Source organism: Antennarius striatus, chromosome 6 (genome assembly GCF_040054535.1).
Source record: "Antennarius striatus isolate MH-2024 chromosome 6, ASM4005453v1, whole genome shotgun sequence".
Taxonomy (NCBI): Eukaryota; Metazoa; Chordata; class Actinopteri; order Lophiiformes; family Antennariidae; genus Antennarius; species Antennarius striatus.
In genome coordinates this window covers 8,112,502-8,134,080 of record NC_090781.1, presented here as the reverse complement: position 1 = coordinate 8,134,080, position 21,579 = coordinate 8,112,502, and the positions used below count along the sequence as shown (strand labels likewise).

General features: G+C 44.5%; 1 protein-coding gene across 4 annotated transcripts in view; it reads left to right on the top strand.

The window, feature by feature from the left end:
• The window catches only part of cux1a (cut-like homeobox 1a), a 62,956-nt gene that overhangs the window by 20,440 nt on the left and 20,937 nt on the right, over window positions 1-21,579 (top strand). For all 4 annotated transcript variants that reach the window (XM_068316870.1, XM_068316869.1, XM_068316871.1 and 1 more), the window contains exons 2-8: window positions 791-901; window positions 4,547-4,594; window positions 8,566-8,644; window positions 12,095-12,232; window positions 14,834-14,957; window positions 17,971-18,047; window positions 18,442-18,508. In XM_068316870.1, coding sequence (XP_068172971.1) covers window positions 791-901; window positions 4,547-4,594; window positions 8,566-8,644; window positions 12,095-12,232; window positions 14,834-14,957; window positions 17,971-18,047; window positions 18,442-18,508 — 644 coding nt within the window. The remainder of the gene's footprint in view (window positions 1-790; window positions 902-4,546; window positions 4,595-8,565; window positions 8,645-12,094; window positions 12,233-14,833; window positions 14,958-17,970; window positions 18,048-18,441; window positions 18,509-21,579) is intronic.

Sequence of the window (21,579 nt, the reverse complement as noted above, 5' to 3'; positions counted from 1 at the left end):
CTCTCAGGGGTGGGCAGCCTCACAGGAGGTGGATGGGAGGGGGGTGGGGTTGCAGACTGAAGGGAGAAAAGAGAGATTTAAAACGGATGGAGAAGGTACTGCTGGTTGAATGAGTGAGTGGATGATCTGTAGCGAGGATGGAAAAATGAAGGGGTGGGAGGGAGTGAGCGTGACAGAGGAGAAGAATCCTACAGAAACATAATCCAGCAACACTCAGCAGGGAGAGATACAATCTTTACAAGGCCTGAACGTCTCGTTAATGTCAGCACTTGGCCCATCATCTGGAACAAGTCCCATAAATAGCTATTAATAACAATACAAAATGGACATGGGTAAAGACAGCTCCTGCAACAGCCCTGACAACACTGCTGTTGTTGATAATTGTCCTTTTGTTGTTTTTGTTGTTGTTATGTGGGGAGGGGAGGAGTCGTGTGGTGTAGACAGCCAATAATTGTAGTAGTATTAGAGTACCGCTATAGAAATGGTGACTGCTCTCATATCAATTTTTTATTTATCTATTTTTTTGGCTTGTTTGGATGGTTTTCCTGGGCGGGACATCAGTGTTAATCCTCTACCTCTGTTGCTACGCTGCGCTAGCTGACTTCAGCTAAGGCAGTTCGCTGCATACCAGATGGGTCAAAGACTCTGCAGTTCAGTCATAAAACAGCCCCTGTCCTTTTAAGCATGAGTAATAAAAATTAGGCTTATAATAATATTAGCGATAATAATAAGTATGATATATGGTGCAGCTCTTTTCTCAGCAAACTGAAGTTTCCTGTTTGTGTTTCAGAAAGAACTAGACGCCACCGCCACACAGCTTGCCAACAGACAGGACGAGAGCGAACAGACCAGGAAGAAGCTAATCGACCTGAGCCGCGAGTTCAAGAAGAACACACCAGAGGTGAGAAAATCAGACATTCTGGGACGCACACAAACACAGCGGTGAATTTATCCCTCAGATTCATTTGACATCCACGGCTGCGTCTGTTTTTCTACATGTCTCTTCTCCTCTTCCTAAATGCAGCGATGATCGTTGACTGAGAAATCAGGGGAGGAGGAGAAAGTGCAGAGATGCAGCCTTGGCTCCCAAAATAGTCTCTCCATTACTTTCCCTGAAATCCTAAAGAGACAAAACAGAAACACCCTCAGGAGTTTGTATTATCTGACCTAGTTTTTAGAGAGAGGGCGAGAGAGAGAGGCAAAGAGAGAGAAAGAGAGAGACTAACTCCTGGGATCAGGAGGGAATTCTGTCCTGTTCCTGTGTTCCCATCACTCCTCCTGGGAATATTTGTTTCATCTGTGTTTCCAAGGCAACACACTTTAAACCACGCAGTGAAAACAAAGTATTGTTGTGTTATTATTGGTAATGTCACCATGGTGAATTATTGATGGTGGTATGAATTATGTACGACTGGAGTAGACAGTGGATAAAAACTGTCATCTCTGGAGTTGACAGTGGGGCCTGTTGTCGTTACCACAGGATTAGGATGGTGGCTGTTGACTTGTGCCTGTAGCCCACCCAGAGTAAAGAAACATTCACCACAGGAAACCGTACCTGCATACAAAAGACGTTAATTTCACATTCATCTCTAATCTCCTTTTCAAGTATGACCGCATAACTATCAGCACAGACACACGCACACAAACACACACACACACACACACACACTGAGGGAAAGAAAACATGCCGAGGTGCACACAGAGGAAGATCGCCTAGATCACAGAACAGGACACACACATTCATCAGCGTAACAAGGCTGTGATTTAGGAAGGCTCCTCTGGCGTCTGTGTGGCCCCTGGCATCTCCCTGGTATGTGGAGGAGGAATCTGAGCCAGGCCAGACGAGCGACAGGATTCATTACAGGGCTGTAACAAGCTCAATAGGAATCCGCACTAAAAGTCCCGCCGTTTGGAAGCGCAGAAGCATCAAGGCCCGTCTCGCAAAGAGGCTGCTTCATAACATGTAATTGCCTGCGCTTGATTAAAAATGCACCGATCATCTCGTGTGCAATCACCGTGCTGTTTTCTGTCTCCTGCGTGGCACTATGTGTGTGTGTGTGTGTGTGTGTGGTTGACCGGCCTATGGAGCGAGGCTGTGGTCTGTACCAGTCAGTGGAGATCACAGTCACATCAGATCAGACTGCATTAGGCTGAGCGGGAGTCCGTCTCTGATCCATTATTCAGCAGCTAGGAGACCGGCCCACGTTGACTGTGTCTCGTCTGCTGAGCTGTACTTGGTGTGAACTGAACTCATGGTCTGCGTAATAGCACATATATATACACACACACACACACTTGTGTAGCATTTTGGAAGTAGTGCAAAGAAATGCGGTGTGAAAACAAAGTTTTCATAATTCATTTGGACCGACACACTGATTTTTTTTTTGAGTGTGTGTCTCTCTGCCTCCTAAATTGCCTGAATTATTCATCCACTTCTTAATTTCTCTCAGTTTGTCAAGACTCCTCTACCCTCTGCTCTAAAGACGAGGGTCGCCATCACTGTAAAATGTCCCAAAGATTGCTAGCCAGAGGCAGTGGTAGTAAAACAACTTTTGTGTGTGTGTTTGTGTGTGTGTGCGGAAGTGTGCGTGCACACACACACTTTTGTATTTAGCTGCAGGGCAGACAGACAGCGAATGGGAGTTCCATACTCTCTTGAGGATTCCTTGGGCTGGCCTGTCTGCTGTCTGCCGGCAGCTCACACACCAGCCATCCATCTCCCGCTGCCCCCCCACCCCCCACCCCTTCTCACCCCCGCCTCCCCCTCTCCCTCCCTCCTCTTCACTACACACATGCACACACAGATTGACCGTGGTGTCTGTGTGCATTGTTATGTTATATGGTCATAAATCTTTGGAAGTGGTGGGGACAGGGGGTCGGGGGGCGGAGCTCCAGTGAGTGGACTGAAGGGGCGGGGCCTGGGGGGTCCTCCTCAGAAAAGCGCCGGCTTGCCCCTGCATGTTATTCCAACGTGTTTGTTTCTGTCGGCGCGGCGGCTGCAAGGTTAGCTTGTCTGCAAGCTTATCGCACCCCCCACCCCCACCCCCCAAAAAAACTTAATCCAAAAAGGAAAGGTGAGAGGATAACGTTACGCGCTAGCCTGCTCAGACTAAACTCACGTTAGGAACGCGATTCATTGTTGTGCAGGGAACACGGCTGCAATTTCAAATCGTTGTTTACAAAATGATAGTTATGTCGAGGCGTCTCCTCCTGTTGCTAATCCAATCTTATCAAATATTGATCATTAATATTTTAATAAAGGTTGCCATTATATTGATACTCCGTGACTGTGTTCCATTGTTTTTGTGTTGCCTAGCTCACAGACATATTTCTCCTCTTTAGTCATTGTGATAACAAAACAATGATGTGTAAAATATTGAAATTAAATGTAAATAATGGATGATTACTTACACCAACAGACAGATGTTAGTGCATTTTGTTAGGCTGAAGCCAATCTGGAATTAATGCGGGTCATCTGAACACTGATTAAAACAGCACTGAATCCATAAATGGAAAATAAGGTTATAACCAAGAAAAGCAAATGACGGAGCTCTCCTTTTGTATATTGTCTTGCGTGTTTGAGGAGGGCCAGAGCAGGTTGGGGTGGAGGGGGGATGGGGGTGTTATTATCTTCAGCAGACAAACGGGCACAACGACCCCTGATGAGGTAACAATGGGGCAGGGTCACCGAGGTCGCGACCTGTCCTCGGCCCCAGACATGAAGCCTGTCTGGACCAACCAGCGATTAGTCCGGCCCCAGACGCTGGTCCCAGGTCAGTTAGGGATAGACACTCCCCGCAGCATCAGCGAGGCTTTTAGGCAGAGGTTTCTAAAAGGCATCGGGTCTCCCGAGCACACATCTGTCGTTGCTCTACTTCACATCTTCATTAGGCAGTTTTTGTGAGTGTATGCGTCGGCAAAGTGTGCAAATCAAATGTTCCTGTACAGAATGTCCTATTCTGCCATGCTTTTTACTGTACGCTCCAGTTCAGTTTGTCAGGATGTAGGCTCAGCTAACAGCATGGTGATTTGCATGTTCCCCTGATATATACTCGACTGGCTATCTAATCTGAAACCGCTGACTCGTACTGAAAAGTCATGCAATGGGACTTGCGGGATGAAAAGCTTTTTGCTTTATAGTGAAAACTTGGTTCGCTGAGACAATTTGTGTTAACTGTGGGCCTGTCCGCTCTCCCACACGCACTAGTGGCGCCTTTGGGTGGCCCAGGTGGTGCTGCACCTGTTCTGATGCAAAGCGCAGCCTGCTGGAGCACCTCAGGGTGCAAACCTGGCCTCTATCCTATCCCCTGCGTTCATTACTCGCTCACGCATCACTCACGATTAATCGGCTTTGACAAGAATGGTGGCTATTTTCGATTTTAGTGGGGACTTATTTGATCCTGGTTCTGTCTTAATATAAACTTCAATTTTCAGTGCCTCTGAACATCACTGGAACAACGGACTATTATTGAGGCATAAACATTCTTTTGTTCTAATTTTATCGTTTTCAAGACTCGCTAAAACATGTCTCTTCATTTCTTTTCAGGATTTACGGAAACAGGTCGCCCCTTTGCTCAAAAGCTTCCAAGGAGAGGTGAGTGTTTTTGGGGATTTCTACTGAAAGACAGAAAATGCACAAACACAACATTCCAACAATGTTTTTCAGAAAGCCTGTTTGACATTTATAGAGTGGTCTTGCTCCAGCTCTGTCCTTCTCTCCTTTTCATTTTCATCTTAAATCAGCTTCTCTTTCCGCTCACCTCACTCCTCTTCTTTCTGCCATCTCCTTTTTTTTCTCTCGCCACTATCTCATTTCCCCTCTTTCCCCTCTCTTTTCTTCGCTCTACTCTGCTCTTGATTTTTTTGTCCTATTCATGAAGTCCTGTAGCCTGAGGGTGTGTTTAAATTGCATCCTGCAAAAAAAAAGAAAGAAAGAAAAAAACACCACAAAACCCCGGCTCTAGCTAGTCACAACTCACCGAATGCTATTTCCTTCAGATTTTGTTTGCATGATTCGATGGGGTCATTTGTTGGCTTCTGTTGATCTGATGAATCATGGGTCATTTTTGTTCATTATGGCACATTTATTTACTTTTTTACGCTTTAATGTCCCGCCTTAGGTTTTCTTGTATCCTGACCCATAAAAGGCGACTTTGGTGTTCACGCTCCGTCATACTCCCACCATTCCCCTCTATCTCCTCCTCGATCATTTCGGCCTATTTCCATCATGACTCCTCCTTTTTGGCAGCCACAGAATTCCACTTCACTCCCATATGTGAAAGTCCGAGGGTTAGAGCGGAGGCGGCTGGTTCAGACCGGGGCGTTATTCGGGGCTGGAGTAGGTGAACATTCACTCACTATCTTCTCTCTTCTCTAGCTTGCCCTCACACAATCATCTCAATGGATAGGGACAGTGCTATTTTGCAACAGGCCATATGATATCACACTTTAACAGAGAGCTAGTGTCCATATTCCTGTGTTGGAGCTGCATCTGCTGCCAGTGGTTCTGTAAAAACGCTGTAATTCATAGTGGTTCAACCATGTTCTGCTGATGATCCACAATCTATGATGAGAATAGAAACTACAGCAACATAATTAGGGCTTTGTCAGCTGTTTCCACCGTCCTCATGTTGACACACCTCGATGGCGCACACACACCAAAACACGCTGAGATGCATAGTGGGTGGTCGCGGAACTGAGGAAGACATTATCTTATGATTATTGAGATAATACCGTTCACCCGCGCCAGTCTCGGAACGGCCCATCAATCAGTCGACTATTCTGCAAGCTTGCATGCCACAACATGCACAGCTCGGAGAATGTGTAATTTTAGCCTGTCTTTGTTTGCTTATCCCTTCACTGCTTTGATCAAGGACAAGACAGCAACAGGAACCAGAGGGTCTTCCTGTTGGAAGTCTCACAGTAACTCATCCTAAAGCATCCGACCGAGGAGCCCCAATCTTTACTAAGTGAATGTGGAACCCAGACAGAACAATAAAAAGTTTTAGCGCAGGAACTTTAAGGTCTTTAGACTCTGCTTAATCTTTGTCATTGAAAGGTGGATGCCCCCGGGTCATAATTATTACCAATAACACTACTGTTTCCACAAGGCCTCAGTTTGGTAAACGGGTTATGTGTGTATGTCGGTGTGTGTGTCTCTGTTTTTGTGTGTATGTTGCACATTCAGTGTTCGTTGTTGGTCCATCGATCAGATAAGCTTTTCCATTATCCAAGGCTTCAGTCTCTGCTTCCCATAGCCTCCCCTTATCAGCCTCCACTGGGGCTACACACACACACACACACACACACACACACACACACACACACACACACACACACACACACACACACACACACACACACACACACACACACACACACACACACACACTCACTCGCTTACACTCACACTCATAGACACATGCGCACATGCATGCATGAACATTTGCAGGTCAGCCTGATGCCCTTCACACGCTATGGGTTAGATAGGGGAGCGAGGCGGTGCTGAGTGATGGTGGCACAAGATGCTGACGTATGTACGTGCGTGTGTGTGTGTGTGTGCGTCCGTAGACACATCAAGTTTGCCATTTACAATCGCTAACACTCTTCATTGGTAACCGGCTGATACTAGTGAGGTATCATTTCTGCCACTTCATTTGTTTTGCTTGGTCTGCGTGTGTGTGTGTGTGTGTGTGTGTGTGTGTGTGTGTGTGTGTGTGTGTGTGTGTGTGTGTGTGTGTGTGTGTGTGTGTGTGTGTGTGTGTGTGTGTGTGGTATTGGGAGTAGGAGAGCATGTAATAGCAGATGTCTCGGGATTGGTGGAAAGAGCTGCAGTTTGAAACAGCAGGGTTGTATTTGCAAATCCTGGGTGGTCTTCTAATGGCTCTGGTCCTGCAGTTAACCTGCCTCTAACTGTAGGGTGTGTCCTACATTAAATGTCTATTTCCTGTCTCCCATGTTGGGCTATATAAAGCTACCGTACCACTGACCTTGGCCCAGTCGGTGTAGAGTCACGCAGCCAGCTTTCTTCACCGCCATCGGCAGATCAGTTTTTGCATTAGTTCCTGAGCGTCGCTTCTTTGTTAACGTCCTCTGATCACCGGCTTATATACGCACACACACATGTACACACACTTCAACACGAACGATCAGGACTAGTGCTGGTGTGTTAGAAGCATTAGTGTTCAGCATCTGTAATCCCCCCACCCCCACCCCCGCTTTACCCACCCGTTTGTGGCCTTGCATTTGAGGATCGCCATCGCTCACACGTGAAGAGGGTGAAGCACATGATCCAGCGTGACGAGAGAATGAGATATAGTAGTGGGGCAGCGTGTGTGGGATGGAGGGAGGGGAGGGTGGGGGGGGTCCAAGGCAGGAGCTCTATGGATGCCAGATAGACATGAGTGTGTGACAGAAAAACATGTGAGAAAAACTGACACTGAAAAAGATTGAGGGAAAGAAAAAAATGAGTCAGACAACGTGGAAGTGATGAGAGAGAGAGAGAGACGGAGGGAGGGAGAGAACGGGGGAGAGAGGGGAGGGGTGCTGGCACCAGCGTACATAGGGCCAGATGTTTTGCGGCTAAAAAACTAGAGATGAATCAAAGCCATGTGAAGAGATTTATTAGGTTCCCATAGGAGCCCAGGCAGTATTACATGTAGCCTGCTCTGTTTACAGTGGCAAGAACCCCTAAACCACCTATCAACTACACTACTGGCTTGGCTGGGAATGTGAAGACTGTATATTTGGACTTATATAGGCTTTTGTCTTTATTCCTTTTCTCTCGGCGAGCGCACTGGAGGAGCTGGAAGAGAAGCAGCAGGCTGTTTAGTCTGAGTGCGCGAGCCAGAATCGTCAGCTGTAGCTCTGCCCAGCACAGTAGCACCTCCTGAATGTCTCAATATGTCGTGTTTCCCTCGATTTTAACTTGATTTCTGATGTGTTTTGACTCCTCTGAGTCCTCCTCGTATAGAAGTGGGTCACGCAGACTACATCAGGGCAGGCTGCCCACTTTGACAACAGTGTAAATGTAAAATGATTTCGGTATTAATCTCTTATGGATCCATTATAAGGCTGTCCATTTCAATAATATCAGTGATGGAATGCATGCCGTGCCCTTTTGCGTTAATGGCTGCATCAGTAATGGATCCACGCTGTATTGCTGTGAAGAGCTGACTGAATAATCTGCCCCTGCTGTGGCTGGAAAGACTGAGCCAGCTGTTTAATGATGTCAGCGTACTGGAGGGGAAATGAACACGCACAAGCACACACACACACACATGCACGCACACCGACAGACTGACAGACCTAGGCACACTCACTTGAGGACAGAACGACGCTGACACGCACGGCAAAACGAAAATCATCCGTCATCGCCCGAACAGCTGAATGGACTCCACGGGAAGGGAACGCCAGCACAGCCCTGTAAAGACGGCCTCGATCACAAGCTGCGTATCGATGCTCAGAAAGGAGAAAGATCCTGGGTGGAAACGAATGTGTGGATGTGACATTCGGATGTGAGGTGATGTAACTCACGAGTTATTTTCTCCCCTTCTGTGTTCGCAGATCGATGCGTTGAGTAAGAGAAGTAAAGAAGCAGAGAACGCCTTCCTGAACGTGTACAAAAAAATAATCGATGTCCCAGGTAAGCCCGTGTTTAATGTCTGCGCTGTGTTCACCCCTGTGTAAGTGTGTCTGTCTAGAGCAGGGTTTTCTCAACACCTTTTCGTCGTCTGGGGTCAACCCAGACGACATGTTCACTGATTAAAATGTGTTCACTGATTTACTCTAAGGTGTTAATGTGTGTGATTGTGTGTGTGTGTGTGTGGGGGGGGGGGTACATGTGGCGTACTGTCGATTGGAGACATGAACCTGGGAGAATGAACACAACATTCCGTTACAGGTCCTGGTCGACAAGTTCTTGATGCAAGGCTTGAAAAGCTTATTTTGCACAAATATTTCATTGAGAATAGTAGCAGACGTTGGTCATATCCAAAACCTGACCGTGTTAATTTTATATCTGGTCTTCCCTGATCTTTTCCAGTTGGTCCTCCATCAGCAGTGGGAAGTCATCTGAGGTTCTCAGTGCATGTGAACCCCAATAACCCAGTCAGACGGTGCTTAAAAATATCTCTTTTGAAGATGCTGAGAGACGTGGTCAGAAAGTGTGCTGCTGTTTTAATGCACATGGGAAACATGTTGAGGCTGTTTCACAAAGAAAAATAATACAGTGCACATAAATCAAAGTTGTGGTAGGACTGCCGCTAAAGTTACGTTTATAGATTAGAAGAAACTGAGTGAGTTCTATGATATCTGCAACGTCGTATAAATTTCTTTGGTGACAGTCCTGGTTGGGAAAGGAGACAAGAACTGTAAGATTCACTTAAAGTATTTTCTGCACTATAAGGCGCATCTTAAATGAATGGCCTATTTTAAAACAGTTTTCATATATAAGGGACACTGTTGGTTTTTGAGAAAATTAAGGGCTTTTGAGTGCGCCTTATAGTGCGGAAAATACTATACACACACAAACAACAAACAAACAAATTGTAATCAGGTAATCCCTCCTTATCCGTGTAGACAGCACCAACTGTGGAAGATGGGAGAAAAGCACGGCACCACCCCTCTGGTGCTCCACCGCCACGCATCCAGGCGCGTGCGATGCTTTAATATGTCCCCACGTGATCCCGTCCCCACTGGTGAAGCCTTTAGAGCGTCTTAACAGAAGGTGCGCCTTGATACGGATGACAAGCGAGTCCCGCGATTGGCTGTTGAAAAGTTCACACATGAGCAGTCACGTTCAGCACACGGAGGCCGAGTAGGGACGCGCAAGCGTTACGGAACACACTCACACAGTCGGAGAGCTACTGGTTGGAGATTTACAGCTGTATGGGAGCCCTGGAGGGGCCCTGTATATAGGAACGGGAGAGGAGCTGAGTTCATCTATAGCGTAAGGAGGTCATCATATTCCCACATGGATAGACCTACAGTAATATCTTTGGATTGTACTGCTCCCAATAAGTCAGCGCCAGCTCTGACGGGGCTATTCTTAACTCGCAGCGAGACAATGATGTAATGCCTGATGCACACACGCACATAGACACAGAGCAGCCTGACTAATGCTGCAGTCTTGAAAGAGGAAACAGTGTGTTTTGTTCTGTCTTCTATCAGCTGAAGGCCTGGTTAGTCAGCCCAGTGTGCTCTGCTTTAGATTAAAGGTGTCTGGCAAGAACGCTCAGCACCGTTGGCCCACAAGTCAAACTGCTTTTAACAGGCTGTACAGTAGATTGGAAGGGGGGGGTTGGTGGTGGTGGGTGGGGGTGCTAAGAGAAGGACAAAGATTTGATAAGAGGGCGAGAAAGTTGATTTTCAAGGACTCCAAGGGACACGGGAGTCCAAATTCAGGGCAAACTTGTGTTCATTGGTGTATGTGTGTTCACTTGTGTGTGTGTGTGTGTGTGTGTGTGTGTGTGTGTGTGTGTGTGTGTGTGTGTGCGTGACCGAGGCTTCAAGTGTTTGTGCATGTGTGTGTGTGTGTCAATGTTTGTGTGTCTTTGTGTACGTGTGTCAGAAGTTAGCCCTGCATGGTGTGTCACCTTGACGGCAGAAAATCAGCATGAAATTCCCCATTTGTTCTGTGCTGATCTCTCATTAGCATAGTTAAGATATCTAACTGCATCAGACATCACACACACACACACATACACACACACACACGGATACACACGCCCACATATACTTACACACATGCACACAGCCCTTACCCCCAGCTGTAAGCTGTCAGTTCTTCTTATCTGTACAACACACATAAACACACACATACACACACACACACACACACACACACACACACACTGCTCTTTTCGCTGGCATGCTGATGAGCATTGCCTGCGTCTCTTGGCTGCCTGTCACCAGTCTGCCACCCATGAGCACCAATCAGATGTGATTGGACTGACTGACAGGGCTCTCTTCATCACACTGACAGTTAACCCTGCTGCGTGTTCAGGGATGCTGGTGAAAACGCTTCCAGGAAGTCGTCTTTCTTCCTCCCGTTTGTTTCTTTAATCCTTTATTTATCTTTTGTATTGCTTATTTTATGGCTCGGTTCCACTTTGTCTCTCTGTCGGCTCCTGTGTTTTTTTCATTTCTTGCTTTCATGCCACATCACAGCGAACATTTCTGCTAATCACAGCCCAGCAACGTCTGCTGTTAATGTGTCTCATCTGCAGTATCGTCTGTGTCGCTCCACAAGTATCAGTTCTCCAGTTCTCCTGCTGTGTCAGCACATTTGTATGACCCTTTCATTTATTTTTCCCATTAAAGTGTAAGTTTATCTTTAAACATGACAATCGTCTGTGTTGATACTACAGCTGATAGGGCGTCATTTAGTAACCTTTATGGATAAGGTTGTTGATAGGGAACCTGAAAATGAGCCATGACCTTTTAATATCGTAAACTGCTGTTCTTATTTCTAATCGGCAAGGTGCTCTAAAGAGTTGTCAGTATTTATAAGAGAGTTCGGGAAAAAAAACAATTTTTAAGTTGACTTTATAGTTATTTTAGAATCATTTAATATTGACCCTTTTCAAATTTAGCTACTACACGTTCATGAAAATGTGTCCAGGGTGGGATGTTGTACAGTCACATTAATAAAATAATAGCATAAGATAAAAATCTAAAAAAAAACTGAATTGATTTTTTAATCAATTATTAATCTGTAATGATCCATTATCAGATGATTATCAGATGATGTTCTGCCAATGTGGCCAGGATTTGACCTACAACTCTCTGATGAAGCAATGTCTTTATACAAAACAGACTTTATCATAATATTGCTGACGTTTGGGTTTTTTTTTTTTGGGCCCTTGCTGGCTCCGGTAATTCTTCACATACAGTTCAAAGGTCGCGGTCAGCTCGAGGACACTTCTGTCTGAGCAGTTAGAGATTCATTGCCTTGCTCAAGGATACTTCACCAGGGCAAACGCTCGCTCCCACTGGGCCTTGAATGCAGTTATTCCTAGCTCACCCCACCACCCCGCCACCCCTGTTTGTGTAATTTGTTTTACAGTGTGTAACGCGGTGTGTTGTCTCCCAGATCCTGTACCTGTGTTGGAGCTGGCTCAGCAGCTGCAGCTGAAGCTCCAGAGGATGCACGACATTGAGACAGAGAACACCAAACTTCGAGAGACATTGGAGGACTACAACAAAGAGTTTGCAGAGGTTAAAAACCAAGGTTAGAGACAGAATGCATGCAGAGACACACACACATTGGGACTTCCCTGACTTTGAGAGGGGCATGAATGTAGGCTGTATAATCAATCACAGATTATTATAAGTCAAAATCCCACCTCCCAACTGTCTTTGTAGTGTTCATTTAGCATTGTCTGTTCTAGTACACCGTGTCTCCCTTATTATCAGTTACAACCTCTGAATGCGAGGAGATGATATAAAGTGAAAGAACTCAAAAGCACATTTTGACATCTACTTTTTTGACTTGGCAAACAATTTCCCACTTATATTAGGATTAAAGCAGATTTTTTTTAATATGCTTATTTTTTTACACTGTCCAAATGTAGCAAAGGAACCATCATATTTTTCCATATAACCTCACTGTTCCCCTCTAGGGTTGTGAGGACTAAGAGGTTGCAAACAATTTAAAGGCACAGGAAAGTCAAAATGAACCTAGGGTATTATTTTAAGTACATAAATAAACAAACGTTTTGGTGGTATTATTATTTATTTAGGATCAATAGGGACCTTGGCTTACTTGGTGTCAGTCCATAGTTTTGTTCATCCGCTTATTCTTATTCTTTTTCTTTTGCTTCTTCTGTGTTCTTAATGCTCTTTTTATGTTTTGTGTATTTATGTAATTATGTAACGTCTTTTAGTCTGTGTCAGCTACTGTTATGGGGATTTATGTATTTTTGTGAGCAGATGATATATTGAATTTTCTTCAGGGTTAATAAAGTGTATATCTACCAATCTATCATGTAATGGCGCTGACATGGATTCACCCTAATGTCTACGATTGCGTCACTTCCGCTGTCATGGAGCGCATCGTAACTTATGATATATTTTATTTGTCCAACGTCCCCATTGATCATTAAAAAAAAAAAAATGCCACCAAAACGTTAGTTTGATTATGTACTTCAAATAATACTTTGGGTTCATTTTGACTTTAATGTCCCTTTAATGGATATCATACATTTCTTTAAGGACAGTCCTAGTTGAATTAACTGGTGTCAGAACGATTATGCTGTTTTTTGTGTATTTTCAGTTAATTGCTCACAGCTATTGTCAAGGATATCCAACCAAGGTTTTTTGTCACATTAACGTGACGCTGATCAGTGCTTATTGTCCCTGTAGTAAAAGACGGAATGACTTGCCATGAAAGTGGAAAGAAAGAGCAGGTCTCATGAACATGTAAATTAAGTTTTCGTTGCCGTTTGTCTGTTTGATAATAAGTTTGGAAGAGCTCTTCTTTATGGGTTCAGTTTTATTTTTACAGATGTTGTTAAGAGGGGATGAATTTTGAAGCAGGGACCTTCTGGTCACTGATGGAAAATGCCCTTCCAGTTCTATATGAATTAGAAATATTATTTACTATCATTATAATTTCTATTTGTTTTTGCCACGGTTATACATCAGGATAACCGCACCATTATGTCTACACAATGCAAAGGTCAAAGAAACCTTTAGAAGCCTTTCTCAAACGCAGAGGTCATATTTCAACATATTTTAAAGCTTGATGAATTTAAAAAAGACAACTTTACAAGGTTTTAAATTTTCAAATAGGTTTTTAGGGGACTTAAAAGAAATAAACAAGACGCACATTTTCATGAATTAAAAACGACAGGCTACCTCAGGGTAAAGAAAGATGGAAAAACTGACAAAGGCAGAGAGATGAGTAAGAAGCCGTAATAAAACTGGTGTAATTTCAGTCGAAAAGGAGGAGTGAGTGAGCGATCAGGGAATGTTTTGGAATCCCCCTTTCCTCAGCGAGAGTTAATTGGAACAGCTCGATAGCGGCAGGGTTCCATTCTGCTATTGATTTTCCTGTTCCCTCATCCTTTATCCCTCCTTCCTGCCTCAATAGATGGGGGATATTTAAACCCCAAAACACACTGTGGAACTCCCTCTCCTGTTAAACACGGACACGGCAGCACTCTGAAACACACACACACACATACACACGCTCACGCACACATATAAAGAGTGCAAGGGGCATTGATCCCCGCAACCTAAATGTTTAAAGTTCAGTTAAGCAGTTAAGGGGTAAGAGGGCTCTGAGGGGACTCTCCTCTATTGATTATGTGTCAGAGCAGTGAGACGGGAGTTTAAATCACGCACACGCACGCACACACACACACACACACACACACTCAAAGTGCTAAGAGCTAAGAGCTCTCAGTCAAAGACAGCAAGCGGCAATGCTCTTTATCATTGTCTCACTCACTTATATCTTTCTGGGAGAAACACACACACAGAGCCCTATTTATTACCCCAGTTATGTGTTAGATTTATTTCAGGCCGCCCCATACAGAGCTCAGCTGTCAGCACGTTATGCAGTTTCAGCACTAATGCAGCCCTAATGAAGACAACACACCTACTGTTGGTGAATGTCAAATATACTATACTAGTCATGGATGCAAAATTTAGGCTGGAGCCAAAGGGGCTGTGGTCTTCGTCTTTGTTGACATAATTCAAAAGCCATTTATCACGTCTAGGAAGCTGCTATTGTTGTGTTTTCTTCACGTTTAGTAGATTGCATGTATTTAACTGTTTTCTCTCTTTTTTTTTTCTCCTCTCCACTGACTGCGTTCCCCTCGTCTAGAGGTGACAATTAAAGCGTTGAAGGAGAAGATCCGTGAGTACGAGCAGTCTGTGAAGAATCAAGCTGAAAACCTGGCCCAAGAGAAGCAACTTCAGCTACACAACGACTATGCAGAGAAGGAGAGGTATATCTTTTGTCTGTGTGTGTGTGTGTGTATGCGTGTGCGTGTGTGTGTTGGACCGCAGCAGCTGTGTTTCAAGTAACAACCTTTGCATTATTTTGCCATTTAATTATTTGGGTCATTGTGCCCTGAGGCGAAACTGCCATTGATTCTAATCTTTCAGGGACAGGTTTAAGATTTCTGACCTTATTTAGCAGAGCTGTTCATGACTTAATCATTTCTTCTCCGCCAATACTCCTTAGACTTCTTGAAATTATCAATTTAATCAACCAATTGTTGCTTACTGCTTCCTTGACATTTCCTGCCTTTTGCAAATGAATGCAGGAAAATAACCTACATAAAACTCGACGCCAGCATTTCTGTCATGTGTGTGTGATGGCCGTTCGTGTCATGAATGGAGCCAACACCACAGACTATTATTACACCTCGCTTCAAAGCGGTCATGTATTGTAATTGTCAGTGCTTGTGTGTTCGTCCGTCCGTTAGTTCGCCAAATATCTTCGCAACCGTTGCAGATAAAAAGCTGAAATAAAAAGCACATTACTCGGGCAGCAAAGGGGATAAAAATGAGATGATGACCCTGACCTTGAGAAAACTAAGTCAAGGTCAAATTTCAACTTTTGTACACTCAGGAAGCGGATAAGATGGGAAGTTGAGGGAGAAGGACAGTGTGATTAAGACCATAGATCAGAGTTAGTACTTTGATCAATGACAGTAGGTCAGAGTACTAGCTTTGATCTTTGACCTATGCAAGTAGATCAGTGTAAAATTTTGAATTCAGGGGTGTCTAGGGATGTTGCAGTCTGTGACTGCCTTGGTTCTAGTTTACTTTGTTTACAGTCATCTATGTCTGCACTTCATTTCAGAAAATGGCTTTTACAAACCTCTCCGATGTCTGAACATTTACCATTATGGAATAAAACTCCAAATAACTGGCAAAACGCAATGTGGGTGTCATTTTATTTTGACACAAAGCAATATTCAAAGCCATTTTCAGGACATTTTAAAGCATGGATAACTTTCAGACACACAACAAGCCTGTGACACCAATAAATAAGCTCAAAAGTGCTGCCAGATATTTTATGAACATGGAAAATATTGTCTAACTATTCAAATTATGTAATTAACTCTAACAAACGCTGGAATGAGTCACCGTGATACTGTCTTTTCAACATAAATGAGCCTATTAATAATCAAGATAATAAATGTAATTACTGAAGGTGTGGGCAGCGGTAAAGTTGTTTCACTTAACTGACGGAGAAGCTTTCTTTCTCTGTGGCTCAGTAAACTCACACGAATATAATAGTGACTACATTAAATCATGAAGTGATCCCACATCATTTTTTTTTTCCAAGTGTATTTGGAAAATTGAGCTGTCAACCCTAAATGTAGCTATTTTGGATGGTGATGTGTTTCAATTTGAATTAAACACATAAATATACATGTGTAGAGAGCGGTAAGCACTCATGCGATTAGCTGGTCTGGCCTCAGGGCTTCAAGAGATGGCTCCTTTTTTTCTACGGGTGAACAGGAGTTACAGGCTATGATGGATTCATCAGTCTGGGATAAAAACTACATCAGACACTTCTGTACAATGTTATGAAATCATATAAAAATATGCATGCATAATAATGAACTCATAATAAAAATAAGATGCCCAACAATTAAAGAAGTCACTGATAAAGGCTTCAAAATTGGATATTTGCGTCAGTCTGACGAGGCTAGTTGTGCCGATGCTGCTATCTGATGTGAATAAACAGCTTCCCAACAACAGAGACTTGATGTTCAGATGCACACATGACAGTACTGGCTTCTTCAAGTTATCAAAGTAATTTGGAAAATTGGCATTTCAACAAAGGTTTTATTTACATATTAAAGGTGTGCACCTCACTTAGCATTGTTGTATGTATTTGAGGTGATTTCCTGCATTCTCAGTGGACGGGGCATCTTTGTCCTTGAATGCATATTTTCCAGTTTAAAGAAGAGGAATATAATTTTTCATACCCCCCTCCCCCACCATATCAGCTTATCTGATTCCACAGGAAATTAATTTCTCTGCTGTGGCTGATCTGACCCCTACAAAACCTGCATATACATCATCAAAAGAGTCCGTTATCACAGTTTTTCTCCAAATTGTACTTTAGACTGCTTCCTCACAATCGCATCATATTCTGCTTTAATTCCAAAGCATGAAGTCCAGCGTATGATTGATTGCAACTGATGTTTTCACACTCCAACCCAGTCATTAAACACTTAAGAAACCTCTCACTGATCATTGTGATGAAAAGTCTCCCGTCCGACTGAAGTTGATTTTAGAAGTGCGGAATAGTTGTGGCGTTTTATCTCTTGTCAATCATCTGGTTGTGCAGCAGCACGAGAGCTGACTGGCTCTCTCAGATGTACAGCAGAAGATCAATTGTTCAACTGTATTTCCTTTACGTCAGTGTTTTATGGGCCCCTTCCTGTCTACAGAGAGCTGACTTCCTGTGTCTGAGAGGGGCAATAAATGGATGGCACCTCTGATACATTTCATCCTACGAGGAGCAAGAGAAGGAGGGAGTTAGAGAGAAAGATGAAAGGATGAATTAGAGGGCAGAAAAATAGAGATGACAGGAGAGACGGATTGGCGGTGAAGGGGGGCATCAAAGGCTCCCATAAAGATTGTCTTTGTGTCAGATTATTGATGTTTTTACACACGGTGGCAATTTCTCGTTAGAGGCCAACTTTTTTATATGCTAAGAATGAATCTATTTTATCCTTGTGGTTTGTGTCGCCCCCCGCCCCCCCCTTACCCCCACCGTACTTGGGTGCAGTTTGCCCCAGTGGCCAGACATTCCTGCCTAATAGGCCTGCTTAATGAGGAGTGGGTTGTGTTGGGGAGGATTTTAGTGAAGAAAACACTTCAGAAAGGGTGGGAAAATAAAGAATAGCTGCCATGAAGTGTGAACCCCAGACTCTCTGACTCAGTATATCTATCTGTGACTTTCTGCACCATGCTTTTCTTTTTCTTCTGTAGGAAACTCCAGGAGAGCCAGGACTCCATGTCCTCGAGGTTGGAAGAGGCTGAACACAAGGCCCAGTCCCTCCAGACAGGTACCAGCCGTCCAAATCTGTAGAGGCCCGGCTAGCTTTGTAACAAGCTCAGAGACAATGGCAACCATACCGCTGAATGTGAGATGGTGCTTGAAAGGCTCTGACAACATGGTTTTGAATCTTATAAATGTTAATCTTCTTCATCTGGACGGGGTGGGTGTGGTTTGATTAGACTGACAGCGATCAGTCAACACGGGTGAACAGCCCCACAACTTAAGAGGAGTTAGAAAAACACAAGCAAGCACAGAAAACTCATGTGAAAGAACACAATTCGTACAAATAGTAGGAAGCCAGTACACAAACTTAATTAAGGACCTTCATTAAGTGGTGTTCATAGTGTGTTTCTGTGTTGCCACTTAGATTCAAACTTTTCTTTCCCCCAAATCTTTTTCAGCACTTGAAACAACTCAGGCCGAGCTCTTTGATTTGAAGACCAAGTACGACGAGGAGTCCACAGCAAAGTAAGTGGCGTCCGGACTGCTGCATGTCGATATGGGGGATGTCTCCTCTGGCCCCGGAGTGTGCTGAGTGACATGCCATCCTGTGCAGTGCATCTCCCTGCCTGGAATGACCTCTGGACAGTTTCCCACAATGCTCAGCAGGCTTCATATCACATTGTTACCCACCCGCGCTACCACCAGGACAAGCACCAAAGTTTTTAGGTTTAGGCCGAAACCCTCCCTGATTTATCAGGGTCAGAATGGAGGAGAGTGTCTTGACAAAGGTCGATCTGAAATCTGTGACATGAAGGCCCACAGGCCTCCAACAGGGCCTGTAGGATGAGGCAGCCTCAGTTACTGGAGCTGCTGGCATCTATCGTTATTGATCTCGGAGTGGTGGCGAGGATGAAAACAGAAGCTTTTCCATGTCATCACTCCATTTCGTGAAGTGGCACTTAGTGACACTCACACCCCTCGTTCCCACAGGGATTACTAGTAGGAACTGGAAACACTACACCACCCGAAGCGTATTAAGAGAATCGTACGTTCTGAGAAGAAAGACAAAGACTTGGTCGATGTCTTTTTGAAACTGGTGCGAAACGATGACTCTTGGCTTTGAAGCAACTTCCGGGTGCATCCGCAAATGGTCATGGGAATCCTGTACGCACCCTAACAAAGTAGAGTATCAACTTGCCTTTTAAGGTCCCCCCACCTCATCCGACACCATTTACCATGGCCCAAACTCACCGTGTCTCTCCATTAACGGAACTGTGTGATTGATTGGCTGTTAAAAACAGATCGATTCCTCCCCTCTCTCCCTCTCGCAACTGCTCTCCTTCCTTTTCTTCCCCCCCTCCCTCCCAGAGTTTGTCTTGTATCTTCTGTATTGTGGCTTTGTAAAGGCTACAGGAAAGTATTACATGTAGTGTAATGGCTCTAATCGATAAATTTCATCAATCCGACCTCCCCCCTCCCTTTTAATTTTTCTATTTCATTTTTCCAGAACGAACCCTTTTTGAAAGAAACGATAGAATAAGCCCTGTTTGCTTACAGAAGCTAATAAACACATGCTCGTCCACGTCTACACACACACACACGCTCACGCGGACTCGCATAAAAACACACAGTCGTTCGTGAGCCCGAGGCAGTCAGGGTCCTTGACTATGTGGCGTGCTGTGATCTGAAATTTTAATGCAACGCTTTAAAGCACACACAAACCCTCACTAACCCTGCACCCTCCCAGTCCTTGGAGTCCTTCCCCCGTTTACTGCTTGGCTGAGCAAATCGCCTGTGTTTGGCTGAACACAACTTTTAACCCTTTGACTACATATATTTTGGCGCTGTGAAACACAAAGGCCATGCCTATCATGGACGTCTCCCACACAAACATGCATCCACACACACAAACTGTCCACTAAGGAGGCCATTGCGTGACAAATCCTCCATCCTCTCACTGCATTCGGGTAGTCTGTCTTTTAAACACACACACACACACACACAGACACACACACACACACACACACACACATATTACGCAGACGTCCACACACTCTCTTAGAGTTTGGTCAATTTTTTTCGAGGCCAGAGTGTGTGTGATCTTCAGCGGGAGGTGGGCAGGTACACGTAGCGTACCCCTCACTCTGTGTTAGCGCTTTGAGGGGCTGACTGGACGTATTTTGCCCGTTTAGTCCCTGTTAAAGATTAATGATATATTGGCTACCAGCCCCACAGGATGCTGGGAGTGTGTGTGTGTTTGTGTGTGTGTGTGTGTGTGTGTGTGTGTGTGTGTGTGTGTGTGTGTGTGTGTGTGTGTGTACATGCAAACGTTCGCACGATTCTATTTTGGGAAAAGCATTTAATCGCTGATAATGAAGCAAAAGTCAATAGGCTTTTACTGTGTCCATCTCAAGCGCATATAAATGTGAAATGGTGCACAGAACACACACACACATACACACACGCACGCACACACATACAGACACACTCCCTCAGCTAGCTTCTTTTTAAGCCTCCTTGAAATCCCCAAGGTAACACGCTGTGAAAACGCAATGTGGAGAAAGCCAAGGAAAGAAAAGGAATGGAGTGATGAAAGCTAGAGGGCAAAAAGTAAGTCAGGCTGGAGGCTACGGCGAGGAAGAGGGGATCAGAATGTGATAGAAGAGGGAAATGAAAATCTAAATCAGGGGAATATCCTGCTGGCACCGAGGACAGAGGCTGAGGAAGACAGGGTGAAAGATGAGTGAAGGGGAGGTGGAAGGGGGGAGATGAAAGGAGGAAAAATGGAGTCCAATAGGAAGCAAAAAGGGTAGAGACAGGCAGAAGGTTGAAAAAGAGAAGGAAAAAGAAATGGGTTGAGTGAGGAACGAGAGAAACAAAATGATAAGAGATGAAAAGGCCTGTCTGAGATGGAGGAAGTACAGTTGGGGCTTAGAGGCTCTGGGCTTGTTTCTGAAGTCCTACATTACTCACTGATGTCACCCATTGGCTTTCAAGCTACAAAAGACTGTGTCTTTTTTTTGGTGTGCATGCAATTTCAAGTACAGCTGTGCAGTACTCTATAGCTCCTCCCTGTGGCTGCTATTTGGAATTTCGGTGGTCTGAAAATCCCGATTTGTAGGACCCTCCCTTTACTGTTCAGTGTTTGATGAATTAATTCCACTGGGTGCGTTGGGTGGCCACAGACAGTCCTGCCCTGCCCACCAACCGACTGACTGTATCAGGACATGTAGAAAATCCCTTCCCTGTGATCTGCTTTGGCCCTCAGCCTCTAGCTTTGCCATTATAATTCCCAAATACAGCCAAATCCAAAGGTTATTTAAGAAGACTTTGTGCATCTGTACTTTGATTAAATGATCACATTTGGAGCAGGAGCCGTGCCGTATTTGGGTTGCATTACTATCCATAAACGCTCTCCATTACAAGCTTTTCTGCCTTGTTGGCTCTTTGACCTTGCATTTGTGTGTACGGGAGTGTGATTGAGCGTGCACGTGAGTCCCACACACCATAGCTTAAGACAGGATAAAAGCTGGTGAGGTAGTGTACTATTATGTTGCTTAAATGCATACTAGATCCTTTTAACTGTTAGGGAAAGA